General features: G+C 45.4%; 1 protein-coding gene across 2 annotated transcripts in view; it reads left to right on the top strand.

Annotated features, from left to right (window-relative positions):
• The first annotated feature begins 2,101 nt into the window (after window positions 1–2,101).
• KCNH1 (potassium voltage-gated channel subfamily H member 1) overlaps window positions 2,102–12,588 on the top strand; it is a 355,938-nt gene continuing 345,451 nt past the window's right edge. For both annotated transcript variants that reach the window (XM_032393107.1, XM_032393106.1), the window contains exon 1: window positions 2,102–2,396. In XM_032393107.1, the coding sequence (XP_032248998.1) occupies window positions 2,318–2,396 (79 nt within the window). In that variant the 5' untranslated portion in view covers window positions 2,102–2,317. The remainder of the gene's footprint in view (window positions 2,397–12,588) is intronic.

The raw sequence follows: 12,588 nt of genomic DNA, 5'->3' as shown, positions 1-12,588 counted from the left end.
ACATGGTCACACTGAGTAGTGATGGTGGTTAAAGATTGCTGACTTTTTAGTGTTCTTTTAGGCCTTTTAATCTTTTCAAGTGTGCCACTAAAATTTATAGATTTCAAAACTGTGCCCCCCCCACAATGTAGTGCATGATGAGAATCACTGTGGTAGTACATTTAAAATTAAAATGGAAGAGATCTCCTTGTTCTTTTTTCTTATCAGTTAAAAGCTTTAACATCTCTCACTTCAAATGAATATCATCTGTTTCTTTTTTATCTGAGCCACAGAACACAAAAGCTCATTAAAATCTGAGATGTTTTATTAACTCTCTATGACAGTTTTCCCCCATTCTCTTCTTTATCTTCCTTGCACAAGTAGGATTATGTGGTTGCTCGATGGGTTTTTAATATTGTCATGAAAAATCTCTCCTTGGGCATGTTTGTGCAGTAGATAGCATAACCTTAAGAGCCTTATTCAAATGAACTTATTCAAATGCAGTGGGCAGACACCACCGAGCCAGCTCAGCACCAAATACGTTTCAGTAAGTTCTTGTCAACTGCCATTTGTTATCTCATTTGTAATGGAACAAAGAACCACTAGACGGAGCTAGGGCTTAAGAAATCACAGCTCTAAGTTGGGCGTCTGATGTGAGCTTAATGGAAGAAGTATCATTACTTTGATTTCAAAGCCTACGCAAGCCTTACCTAATTCGGCTATTAGCCGTCATCTATTTATTTTGTGCCCACACACGATGATGTCCACAATGGCCCAATTTATTTAGTCACTCAAATGATGACGTCTCACTGTGGTACAGCACTTCATGGTTTAGAGTGCTGCCCCCGGCATAATTATGTTTGATCTTCACAGTAACTCTGAGGCATTGCTGGGCAAGAATCAGTCCTTGTATTTTGAGACTAGTAAATGGAGATAGGGTATCTGCAATAGAATAGGATGAGTCAGGATGGTTAACCTAGACAGTTGAGGTGGTGGGGTCTGTTTTTCCCTCGTAAACATTTTTGTGTCGACTATTTATCTAGCCTGGAACTAACTAGAAAACTATCAACTCATTCCTTTTGTAGGGCATGGCCTCTGGCCACACCCACTGGGGGACATACAATATAAAAGACAGGTGAAGAGTCACGTGCAGGTGGAAATGGCCCAATGTAAGTGAGCAGAGGAAAGTGAGCAAACGGGAGCTCCTGCCCCGAAACCTTTGGTGTATGTGATTCTTCATATCAGGGGCAGGTGTGGACACCAGTACCTCATCCTTGTGGTGTAGACAGTCCTTCAAGCCAAGGTCGTGCGTAATTATTACTTAATTTTAAATGTTGGGGAAGCTGCCCACCCCCTCCCTCCACCCTCAGAAGCAAGCCCACCATTTTGACGTCTGTCAGTTTGTGCCTGTTCCCTAACCTCACACATTGACCATAACAGGTTGTGCTTCAGCGAAAAAAAGTGATGCATAGATACATATATTTTCTTGGCCTTTTGTGAAAATAGATGCTGGATAAGAGTGGGAATCAGGTCAGTCACTCAGCAAACTGATCAAACGTCCAGAGCCTGCATTTGTGCCTTTGGTTATCTTTAACAACTCAAGACAGTTCTTCTGGAGCTCGGTCAGTTGGTCACTCTGCAAGTCTGACCTCTTAAATTCAACTTCTTTAACTACTGGTGAAACACTGGCAACTTTCACAAATGAGGCCAACAAACCCTAAGGAGAGGCTGGAAGGTGTTCCAAGAGTCTCAGAGCTCCCAGAGGCTCCGGCCTGAAACAGAGCGAAGGAAGAGGGTTACAGGATCATGTACCCCCCCCCCGCCCCCCGGACTCGTGGTGACCTTGTTGGAAGTGAATCCACCAAGGACACGGCTCCAAACGCCGCCCTCTCCACCAGCCCAAGGCTCATGCCGAACCCATCGCCGGGCTGTGCCCAGAGGGTGGCGCTGCTAACCCGGCCTCGGCCCATCGCCGCCCGCCGCTTCCCGGCCGCTGCGGGAGCCCCCCGCTCGCTCTCCCGCAGGCCGGCGGTGGGGGGGGGGCAGCGCCCGGTAGGGGGCGCCCTGTCCCAGGCGCCGCGGCTCCCTCCGCCCACCCGGAAGCGGCTGCGGCGAGGCGAGCCTGGCGCGAGCGCTCTGCGAGGCGGGCCGCCAGTAGGGAGGCGCGAAGAGGGCGCGAGGGTGGCAGCCGGAGGGAGCCGCAGCCCCTGGCCGCCCGGGTCCCCGCGGGGCGCATGGGGCGCTTCGAGCCGGGATCGCGCGAGGGCCCGGCGCCCAGCTTCCTGCTGCCGTGAGAAGCCGCGCCGGGACGGCCCCAGGACCCCAAGCTGCCGGGAGGATGACCATGGCCGGGGGCAGGAGAGGACTGGTGGCCCCGCAGAACACGTTTCTGGAGAATATTGTCCGGCGGTCCAGTGGTAAGAGGTGCATTCGGATTTCGGTTACCCAGGCTTTTTATCCGTGCCTCGATTGCCGACGCCTCCCGCCGCTCGGCGCCAGCAGATGCAGTAGAACCCGGAGCTCTGCTGGGAGCCCCGGCGCGGGCGTCCGGAGCTGCCTCCCGGAGGCAAGGCTAGGTGGGCAGGGTGGGGCGAGGTCTGTGGGCCCCCCATCCCAAGAGGAGAGCTCTGCTGGGGACGCCTTTGGGGGCCCTACTCGCGCCTTCTCGGTCTCCTCTCCAGCGAGCGTGACAGCTGATGGGCAAAGTACTGGGAAAAGTGATGGGAAGCCGGACGCGGCACGAGCGGCAGCGCGCTCCCCATGGGTACTGCCCACCCCGCCGCGAAGGCTCGCGGGGCTCTCTGGCTGCACCCCAGGTGCCGCCTCTCCCCAGGGAGAGCCAGCAGTAGAAGAGGCCACTCGGGTCCGGGCCCCCGAGGGATAGGGGCGGCGGCTGCTTCCACCTTCCATCGGGCCGCTGAAAAGTCCGAGGTGTGGGGACGCGGGGATGTAGGGACGTGCTGCAGGTTACCCGGTTCCACCTCTTCACCCACGCACCCTCTTGGAGGTTAAGTGAAGGCTCATGAGGGGCAGTTTTCCTGGACTTAGATGGGAAATGGAGCGCATAGGTGCAGAGCTGGCCAAGCTGTCACAGGGACAAACCTGCCATAGTTCCTCTTTTCCAAACCTCAGCAGTGTTTTATGCTAATAAATCTTGCTCACCTAGACATTCCCAAGCTCACCAAGCCTGTAAATCTATCCCTTACCCAGTAAACGAGTGCTCCCCGCTCCTCTCTTTCTCTGTGGCATTAAGATGGACAGTGGCATGAAGCGGGAGACGGTGAGAGTCCTAGCAGCAGGGATGGAAAGGGAAACATTTCCGACACCTTCAGGACCCACAGCAAAGCATCCTGGCTAAAGCGCTTGCAGAGCAGCTAGGAGGTGGGCATCTGGAAGGTGCGGTGCACATCCGTTCGCCAAAAGGCTGAAATGAACGGGGGCCAAGTCTGGAGATGCTCTTTACAGGCTCCGGGACTCCTCTCCTTCCAGAGGAGGCAGATGACACGAAGAGCTAACTTGGGGAATAGGTTTTAAAAAATGCGGAAATATCACAGCTTTAGAGCCTTAAGGAGGAGCTTGTGTTAAAATCATGGGCTTCTATTTGGATTTAGTTAGGGATTCAGGGGAAGAGCATGAAAAGTGACTTATGCTCCCAAGAAATACTCTTTAATTAAAAAGTGATTTAAGTTTAGCTTACAACAAAAAACTTGTCGACTAGGATAGCATATTATTGTGTATTATTTAAATATTTTAGAAATGATCATTTATTGTGTGCCTCTTAAGAATAAGAGTATTGAAGAGTTTCTGGTTAGTCACCTTTGCCTTCAAGGTCCTCCTCACTCAAACGAACTGAGGTAGCTTTTAGAACAAGGTCACAGCTATTACCTGGGGATTCAAGGGGATGATATTTACTACATGAATAGTCACAATGAACTCTTCTGTCATAAAAAAAGCTAGAGGTGTTCATGGATTTTTAAATAAAATCACTAAGTAAGAGTTAATTGGCTGTGATTGCTGTGGTTATTGACCTGTTAGGGCATGTGGAGTGGAGACAGTCTTGCAGATTTGGGGAGCCCAGTGCCAGTGACACCAACTTTCTCATAAATATCAATGACAATTCCATTTTTGCGGGGTGGGGTGGGGGGTGAAGAGGCAGTGTTCTTTAAGGTATAGGGGAAACCTTGTGTCTAATGTGTATCGTCTAATGTTTTTGAGTGGAGAGGGAGGTAGCAGAATCTTACATGTAACAGTCATAAGGTTCCTTGGGCTTGTAGGAGGACCTTAAGAATGGTGGCACCAGGGGCACCAGGGTGACTCAGTCGGTGGAGTGTCTGACTCTTGATTTCCACTCAGGTTATGATCTCAGGGTCCTAGGATCAAGCCCGGAGTCAGGCTCCCCACTGAGGATTCTTCCCCACCCCAACTCTCCTTCTGCCCCTCCCCCTCTTGCACTTCCTTTCTGTCTCTCTCAAATAAATACATAAATCTTAAAAAGAAAAAAGAATGGTGAAACTAATACCACACAAACACAAAATGAATCTTGGAGCTGAGACGGCAGAATACTCTAGTTGATTTTCTTAGAGCCACTTCTCCTCTCTAAGCATATATAGAGTGTCAATAGACTAAGTAGCTAGCAGTATTTTTAGCATTGGCATTTTAATTTCAGCACCAATTCCAACAGCTTGACTTCAGCTAACCAACCAACCAGAGACATCAGCAACACAAACAAAACATCGTAGGAAAGTTGGATGAACTTTTAAAATTATCTATTATTTCAGAAGAAAATATTCTGGTCTTGACATGTGGGATTTAAGCTTTTAGTGATCCCTTTCATCACATTTCCAAACACAAATAGAAGAAAACTATGTGGACTCTTGGAACTATCATGATATCTTCGTGCATTATTTTATTTTACTGTGATGGAAAAAAGTCTATTTAAAAATATTGATTGTCTCCTCCTAAAATCCACTAGCCTTTTTTTGGACATTACAGTATTGAAATAGCAGTTTACCTTTAAATAGCAATACTTTTTGGATCATCTTTATTAAGCATTTTCTCCCAGTGATCTTATGCAGTATTATTGTTCCTCGTTTACAGATCAGAAAACTGAGCCCTAGGAATATTAAGTGACTTGTTCAAAGTGGGAAGCACACAGTGCCTGATGCAGGAGGTCTTTGGAGGGTATCATTCATCATTGTTTCTCCAGCCATCTGACAACTATGCTTCTGGATAGTAGAACTGGCTTTGTCTTGGGGCATTTGAATATCTGGTGTCTGGAATATCATAACCTGTAGGATTCGATGCTGTGTCGTCTGCCTCTCCTTCCCCATCTTTGTACAGATGAAGAAAGTGAAGCAAGCGCATTTCCTCAAATATTTAAGGGCAGAGCTGATGAGACCCGAAGTCCCTTGACCCCAGTGTCGTGTCCCTCATGGTACACTCTGCAATGACCTTCCTTGTATTACCATTATGTTCTCTAGAGAAGCTTAATTTCCCAGTGGAGACTGAATAAAATGTTACAACAGCAAGAACAACATCCATTTTGGCTAACAGCCACACTACCACATCCAAACTGAGTAACAGGGCAAAGGAGAAGCTAATTCTGTTTTAAGGAAGGGCGGTATTTTCACCTTTTCACCTTTGTCAGTGGGTTAACTGAAGTCACCGGCAGGGTAACAGGCACTTAACTTATTCAAGCACCTGTTATAAAGTATTAAATAACTTTGATCCTCAAATGCCAGCAGAGGAGGTGCAGTGTGTCCATTTTAGAGTTTCAAGAGCTAAGAATCTCGGGGCGCCTGGGCGGCACAGTCAGTTAGGAGTCAGCTTTTGGCTCAGGTCATGATCCTGGGGTGCTGGGATCGAGCCCCGCGTCGGGCTCCTTGCTCGGCGGGAAGCCTGCTTCTCCCTCTCCCACTCCCCCTGCTTGTGCTCTCTCTCTCACTGTGTCTCTCTCTCAAATAAATAAATAAAAATCTAAAAAAAGAGAGGAATCCTTAGATTAAGTAATTTAGCTACAGTTAGTAAAAGGCAGAGTTAGAAAATGCAGTTAGAGACACATCGGGGACTAGTCAGCAGCTGTGACAGGTTTGTTCATTCAAAACGATTTATTGAGTACAGTTATTGAACACTGGGGATATAGTGGGAATCCAGAAACCCTCCTTACTCCTTAGAAATTTACATTCTAGTGAATCTTGGTCCAAGCATCTTGACCCTTTCCACAGTGTTTCTGCTTGCAGCTCTTATTTAGGCCTGGCATCGTGTTTAAAAAAAAAAAAAGCAAAAAACATTTTTAAGGTGTTTAACTGGTCTTGATAGGACTAAAATCTAGTTTAACTTTCTCTGATATATTCTGAAGACCATTTGGAGGAGAGATTTAGTAGTTACCTGCTTTTTGGATAGTTGGAAGTAGTTAGTAGGAATAATTAACTATTCCCCAGATTTTGCTTATGGTCATGTCAGTGATCATTTCAAATCCTTCTGTTGACTTTCTTACCAGCCTGTTTCTCTTTATATTCATGATTGGAAAGTGTTGTTCCAGAATATTTTTTGATGGTTGCTTAAATCCAGGCACTTACTGTCTTAGGAAGGCTGGCAGACCTTCGTGCCAGGAAACTAAAAAAATATTACCCTAAATGGTCCCATTCTAGGCAGAACATATGTTTTAGTGTTCGGAAACCTATATCAAACAATTGTAGGTGCCAGTAAGAATCCATGCACATTAGCAGGAGTGAAACGTAGCACATTTTGGTACACATTTATGTACATGTATAATTTACAGATTGCTAAATCAGCTGTGTTTTTGTATAGTGTTAAGTTGGTTCAGGTTGTTGATATAATTAGTACACAAACAGGATGAAAGCCGAGGGTAATGTTGTGTTTCCTCCTAGATGTGTTGAGCCACGGTAATATTTATAAAACAGAAAACTGGTTAAAATCCATTGTTGCTCTGAAAGGGGAATAGATGATAATCTGGATTATTACCAGCTCACTGGAGCCTGTTTTTTTCTTGTAATGTGTTCTAAGATAACCTTCAGCCAAGGCTCCGCTGTCTTGCTCTGGAAGTGTCAAAGTTAAATCTAGTGACTGATATCAGCTCGGAGACAGGGAGGATGAAGGCTTCTGATTTAACGGAAAGCAATAACATTTCCAAACTCCTTGGTTTTTATGAAATCCCCCTATTTTTATAATCGATCGTAAAAGAAGAAATGCATTTGAGGAGCGCTGTGGGCGAATTGGATCTTTGGCTTTATTCTTTCTGACACCAGCTCTTCATTTATGATTGGGCCTCAATTGGCAGTGGTTTCTCCAGCATTACCTTGAAGTCCCTCAATTCTTCCCCTCCCCTTTATTTTTGGTTAGTTAATGGCTTGTATGCAAACACTTAAAAAATATTTGTTATTTATTCAAAGGAACCACTTTCGTAAAGTGAGTGTCTGCTTTGTACATTTAGGATATTTGGACCATGGGTTTTTGTTGTCGTCGTCGTCGTTGTTTTGCTTTTTTTCTTTAAGTGGCCACACCTGTAACTGGTGAGAAAGAGAAATAGAATCATAGAATCATAGGTCTGAAGGGACATTCTTTACTATTTGTTTTCCAGTGTTCGAATGTCTCCAGAATTTCCCTCTCCATTTATCCAGCCCATGCTTAAATAGCTTCAGGGATGGGACACGCACTTTCTTACAAGGAATGTTCTGTTTTTAAGTAACTGTAATTGTGAACTAGTTTCTCTTGTCTTGCTTTGATTCCCTTCTCTTCCCTCCCCTCCCCTTCTTTTCTCTTTTCTCCTCCTCCTCCTCTTTCTTTTCTTGTTGTTATTCTCTGGTCTCACCCAAATCTGTCCTCTTACAGGTCTGCCCCATAGAACAAAACTGACCTAGTTCACTCCTTTTTCCACCAGAAAACCAATTTTTTTTCTTTTTTTTTTTGGTGGTGGTTATTTGATAATAGTTTTCCTACCTTGATTCTTCTTCCTTGTTTTTTTTTTTTAACCTTTTTGATTATATAATACCACAACAGAAAACACATAAAATAATTTTGTGCAGCTCAGCACATTTGTATAAAGTAAATACTGTGCTGTCACCATCTAGGCCAAGAAATAGAATCTTGCCAGCTCTCCAGTAGGCCTCGGAACCCTTCCTGATCCCAGCTCCCTTACTCTCCAAAGGAAGCCATCTTCTGATTTCACGCTGATCACTTTCTTGCTTTTCCTCCTAATTTTACCACCTTGTTTTGTATTTCTGAACACCCACGGGTTAATTTTTTATTTGTTTCTGAGGTTTATATGCATGGGGCCATACAGCGTGTGTTCTTTGGTCAGCTGGAGATTCACCCATGTTGTTACGTGTGTTGCTGGCTCATTTTCCCTGTGGTGTCATAGTTCATGGTATGACTATACTACACATTCATCCATTCTGCACTTGATGGACATGATACTACACATTCATCCGTTCTGTACTCGATGGCCGTGATACTACACATTCATCCGTTCTGCACTCGATGGCCATGATACTGCACATTCATCCGTTCTGCACTCAATGGACATGATACTACACATTCATCCGTTCTGTACTCGTTGGCCGTGATACTACACATTCATCCGTTCTGCACTCGGTGGCCGTGATACTGCACATTCATCCGTTCTGCACTCGATGGCCATGATACTGCACATTCATCCGTTCTGCACTCGATGGTTGTGATACTACACATTCATCCGTTCTGCACTCGGTGGCTGTGATACTACACATTCATCCGTTCTGCACTCGATGGTTGTGATACTACACATTCATCCGTTCTGCACTCGGTGGCCGTGATACTACACATTCATCCGTTCTGCACTCGATGGACATGCATTGGTTCACAAACTGGCCCCTGTACATGGAAGGCGAGGATATACCTAAGAAAGAGGCAGAGCACTCCAGATGGGTATGTGGCAGGCTTAGTAAGCAAGGGAACTTACTTCGGAGGCTTGTCTTGGGCCGCCGAAAGACAAGTAGATCTCTGCACCCACTACCAGAATCTGAAAAGTTCATATACAGGCCTTAACTGGGCTCATCACTCCACCTCTTTGCCAAAACTTGGCATTTTCTCCTTTTTCTCTTTAGTAGGGACATTGCCTGAAGAGTCTAGTAACTCATAAAACAGGGTCATTTAGAGTTATGTTAATAGCACATGAACAAAATGAAATGAAAACAAAACTTGCTCTTGTCCTTGGGGAAGCATCAGTATCTAGCGTGTGCTGCAATGTTCTCACAGTCTGAACTCCCTCACACACGCTGGTAAATGACCTGAAAGACTAGCACAGTTCGAATTGTGCGCAAAGGGTACGTGCAGGGGTGTGTGCGTGCAGATGCGCGTGTGGATGGGTGTATTTAAACTGAGAAGCACTAAACCCCAGGGACAGAGATTATGGAAGAATCAGAGCTGGAAGTGAGAAGGAAATAGGAAGTGAATGATTTATGTTTATTTTAGTGAAAGACGGAAAGTGACTGATGGAAGGAAGGGCAGAGATGAAGGAGGGAATGAAAAGTCAAAGACAAAGTAAAATGAAAAGTAAAGGCTCACTTACGGGGTCAGCTTCACAAACATGGTGCCTGATACTGAGCTAGAGTCTGAGCATACCAAAATGAGGGAGGCTTTTGTGATACTGAGTCTCGTCGAGGGATTTATGATGAAGACCAACATGCCCTATAAACCTCGAAAGATTTAAGAGATGTTATGTCGGCAGAACACACACCACACATTTTCCCCTTATAAATGCCTTACCCCAAAATTATTCTTGGATTTTACAGCCATTTCTTTTTCTGTGAGATGGAATGTGGGATGACTAGATCCCTGAAGTCAATTTAAAGAAGATTGCAGAATGTGTGAATCTTTGTTTCAGTGGGTGGAAGTTTTCCTAAAAAAATCTCATTCCTCTGGGATATCTCATTGCTCTAACTTCTTTGGCATGCTATCTTGGTTTGTTCACCCATTGTGAGTTTTCAGCTGTTGACTTTAAAAATAAAACAGTTATTTTACCAGCAAAAGTGGGTTGATTCAGGAATAGCAGAGAATTGCAATTTGGGACAAGCAGGCTGCGGCAGAAATGACAGGATAGTCCAACAAAGGAGAGGAACATTATTTTATGGAGAAGAAGGAGGAAGTTAGAAGGGGTTATTTCAAACAAACATTCATGGGAGAAAGGCAGGAATTCAGGGTGATGATGGTTTCTCATTGGCTGGGTTGCTGAGGTGGTCGATTCTTATGGGAGATACAGTGCACATCATTTCCTATTGGGCCTGTAGCTGATGATGATTCTTCCCTGTTGAGGATTCTTCTGTTGGGGGTCTGTATGTAATGGACAGTTTTTATTTTTTTTATTATGTTAGTGACCATCCAGTACATCATTAGCTTTTTTTATTATGTTATGTTAATCACCATACATCACATCATTAGTTTTTGATGTAGTGTTCCATGATTCATTGTTTGCGTATAACACCCCGTGCTCCATTCAATACGTGCCCTCCTTAATACCATCACCGGGCTAACCAATCCCCCACCCCCCTCTCCTCTGAAACCCTCAGATTGTTTCCCGGAATCCATAGTCTCTCATGGTTGGTCTCCCCCTCTGATTCCCCCAGTTTTCCCTTCCTTCCCCTAGTGTCCTCTGCGCTATTCCTTATGTATGTTCCACAAGAGTGAAACCATATGATAATTGTCTTTCTCTGCTTGACGTATTTCCCTTAGCATAATCCCCACCAGTTCCGTCCATGTTGATGCAAATGGTGGGTATTCATGCTTTCTGATGGCTGGGTAATATTCCACTGTATATATGGACCACATTTTCTTTATCCTGTAGTGGACGGTTCTTGGTGTTGAGTGGTACAACAGGAGAGCTCCCCTTTCTGGCCTCTCCACTCCCATTTTAGTAAGGTGTCCCTTTATTAATTTTCACACAGCATGTCCTAGATGCTGGGATTTGTTTGGTGCTCTGGTGGTTCTCCATGCGCGTGCAGTCTGGGCGAACACCCTGCAGTCTGACCAACTTCAGTATCTCCTCAGTTCTCATGGTCTCTGCTCTAATGGTTCCGTGCTGCTGTGAATGACCAACTACCAAAAACTCTTCCGATTGGGTGTTAAAGAGTTATGCCAGTAATCAGAATGTTTGCTTACTCATCCTAAGATTGCTCATTTTGTAAATTGAAATGACAGTCTTTTGATTAGTCCTATGTTGCATAAAACTGAGTTTGCAAATTAACTGAGTCAATTCTTTTTTTTTTTTTGAGATTTTATTTATTTATTTGAGAGAGAGAAAAAGAGAGCGTGAGTGGGGGGTGGTGGCGAGGGAGAGGGAGAAGCAGACTCCCCACTGAGCAGGGAGCCCGATGCGGAGCTCGAACCCAGGACCTCAGGATCATGACCTGAGCCGAAGGCAAATTGCTTAACCAACTAAGCCACCCAGGCGCCGAGTCAATTCTATAACTATTAATGTAATTATTAACCAAGAGTGCCCCCAAACCATCATTTCTCATATCTTTTTAAAGGTCCTGTGATGGGCACCTGGGTGGCTCAGTTGGTTAAGCAACTACCTTCGGCTCAGGTCATGATCCCGGGGTCCTGGGATTGAGTCCCACATCGGGCTCCCGGCTCAGCGGGGAGCCTGCTTCTCCCTCTGACCCTCTCCCCTCTCATGCTGTTTCTCTTTCTCTCTCTCTCAAATAAATAAATAAATAAAATCTTAAAAAAAAAAAAATAAAGGTCCTGTGATGACATCAGGTGCTTCTGTAAAGAAGAATGGCCTCTCCTTCCTTCCTTCTTCTCTGAAAGCAACAAACAGCATAGGCACCCTGCCCTAACTTTCAAGCGCTGGGGTCAGCGTCTGGAAGATGCTACTGTACTGGCGAATTTTACTGATGTTTAGCTCCTGCTTAAGTTTGGCTTTTATTGTACACTACACAGCCGTGGCAAAGAAAATGGAACAAATTGGAGTGATAAGACTATATTTATTTTATCTAAATAGATTTTTTTAAAGATTTTATTTACTTATTTGTCAGAGAGAGAGAGCGCGCGCAAGCAGAGGGAGAGGGAGAAGCGGGCTTCCCGCCGAGCAGGGAGCCCGATGCGGGGCTCCATCCCAGGACCCTGGGATCATGACCTGAGCCAAAGGCAGACGCTTAACCGACTGAGCCACCCAGGCGCCCCTCTAAACAGATTTTTCAGTTTTAATTTTCTTTTGTTTCTCCTCAGCAGTATTGGTATCGAACTGATTAGAGTTCTAGCTCCTATCACAACGGTTGTGCTTTGAGCCTCTTCATGAGTCAGTGTACTGCCCATCTTGTGTTTGCCTTCCTAGAGCCATTCTCTTTTCTTCTCCAACCTGCTTTGTGCCTGGGAGGCTGACCTGTGTGGATTATGTCCGTCGGCTCCCTTGCTTCCTGGCTTCTGGCTCGCTTCAGCTTGTGGGGCACACCACCATGAGAGGGGAGGGAACATTTATTTACTCTGTGCTATTTATTCTCCCAGTTTCCTCCGTCCTTCCCTCCCTCCCTCCATTGTAGCCTAGCTCTTTTCCCTTGATTAAAGGTTACATATCCAGCTCGCTCTCTTTGGGTCTGGGGAGGGCTGAAT

Source organism: Phoca vitulina, unplaced genomic scaffold (genome assembly GCF_004348235.1).
Source record: "Phoca vitulina isolate PV1807 unplaced genomic scaffold, GSC_HSeal_1.0 scaffold71, whole genome shotgun sequence".
NCBI lineage: Eukaryota > Metazoa > Chordata > Mammalia > Carnivora > Phocidae > Phoca > Phoca vitulina.
The sequence above is the reverse complement of the archived record's forward strand: the minus strand, read 5'-3'. Positions and strand labels throughout refer to the sequence as shown.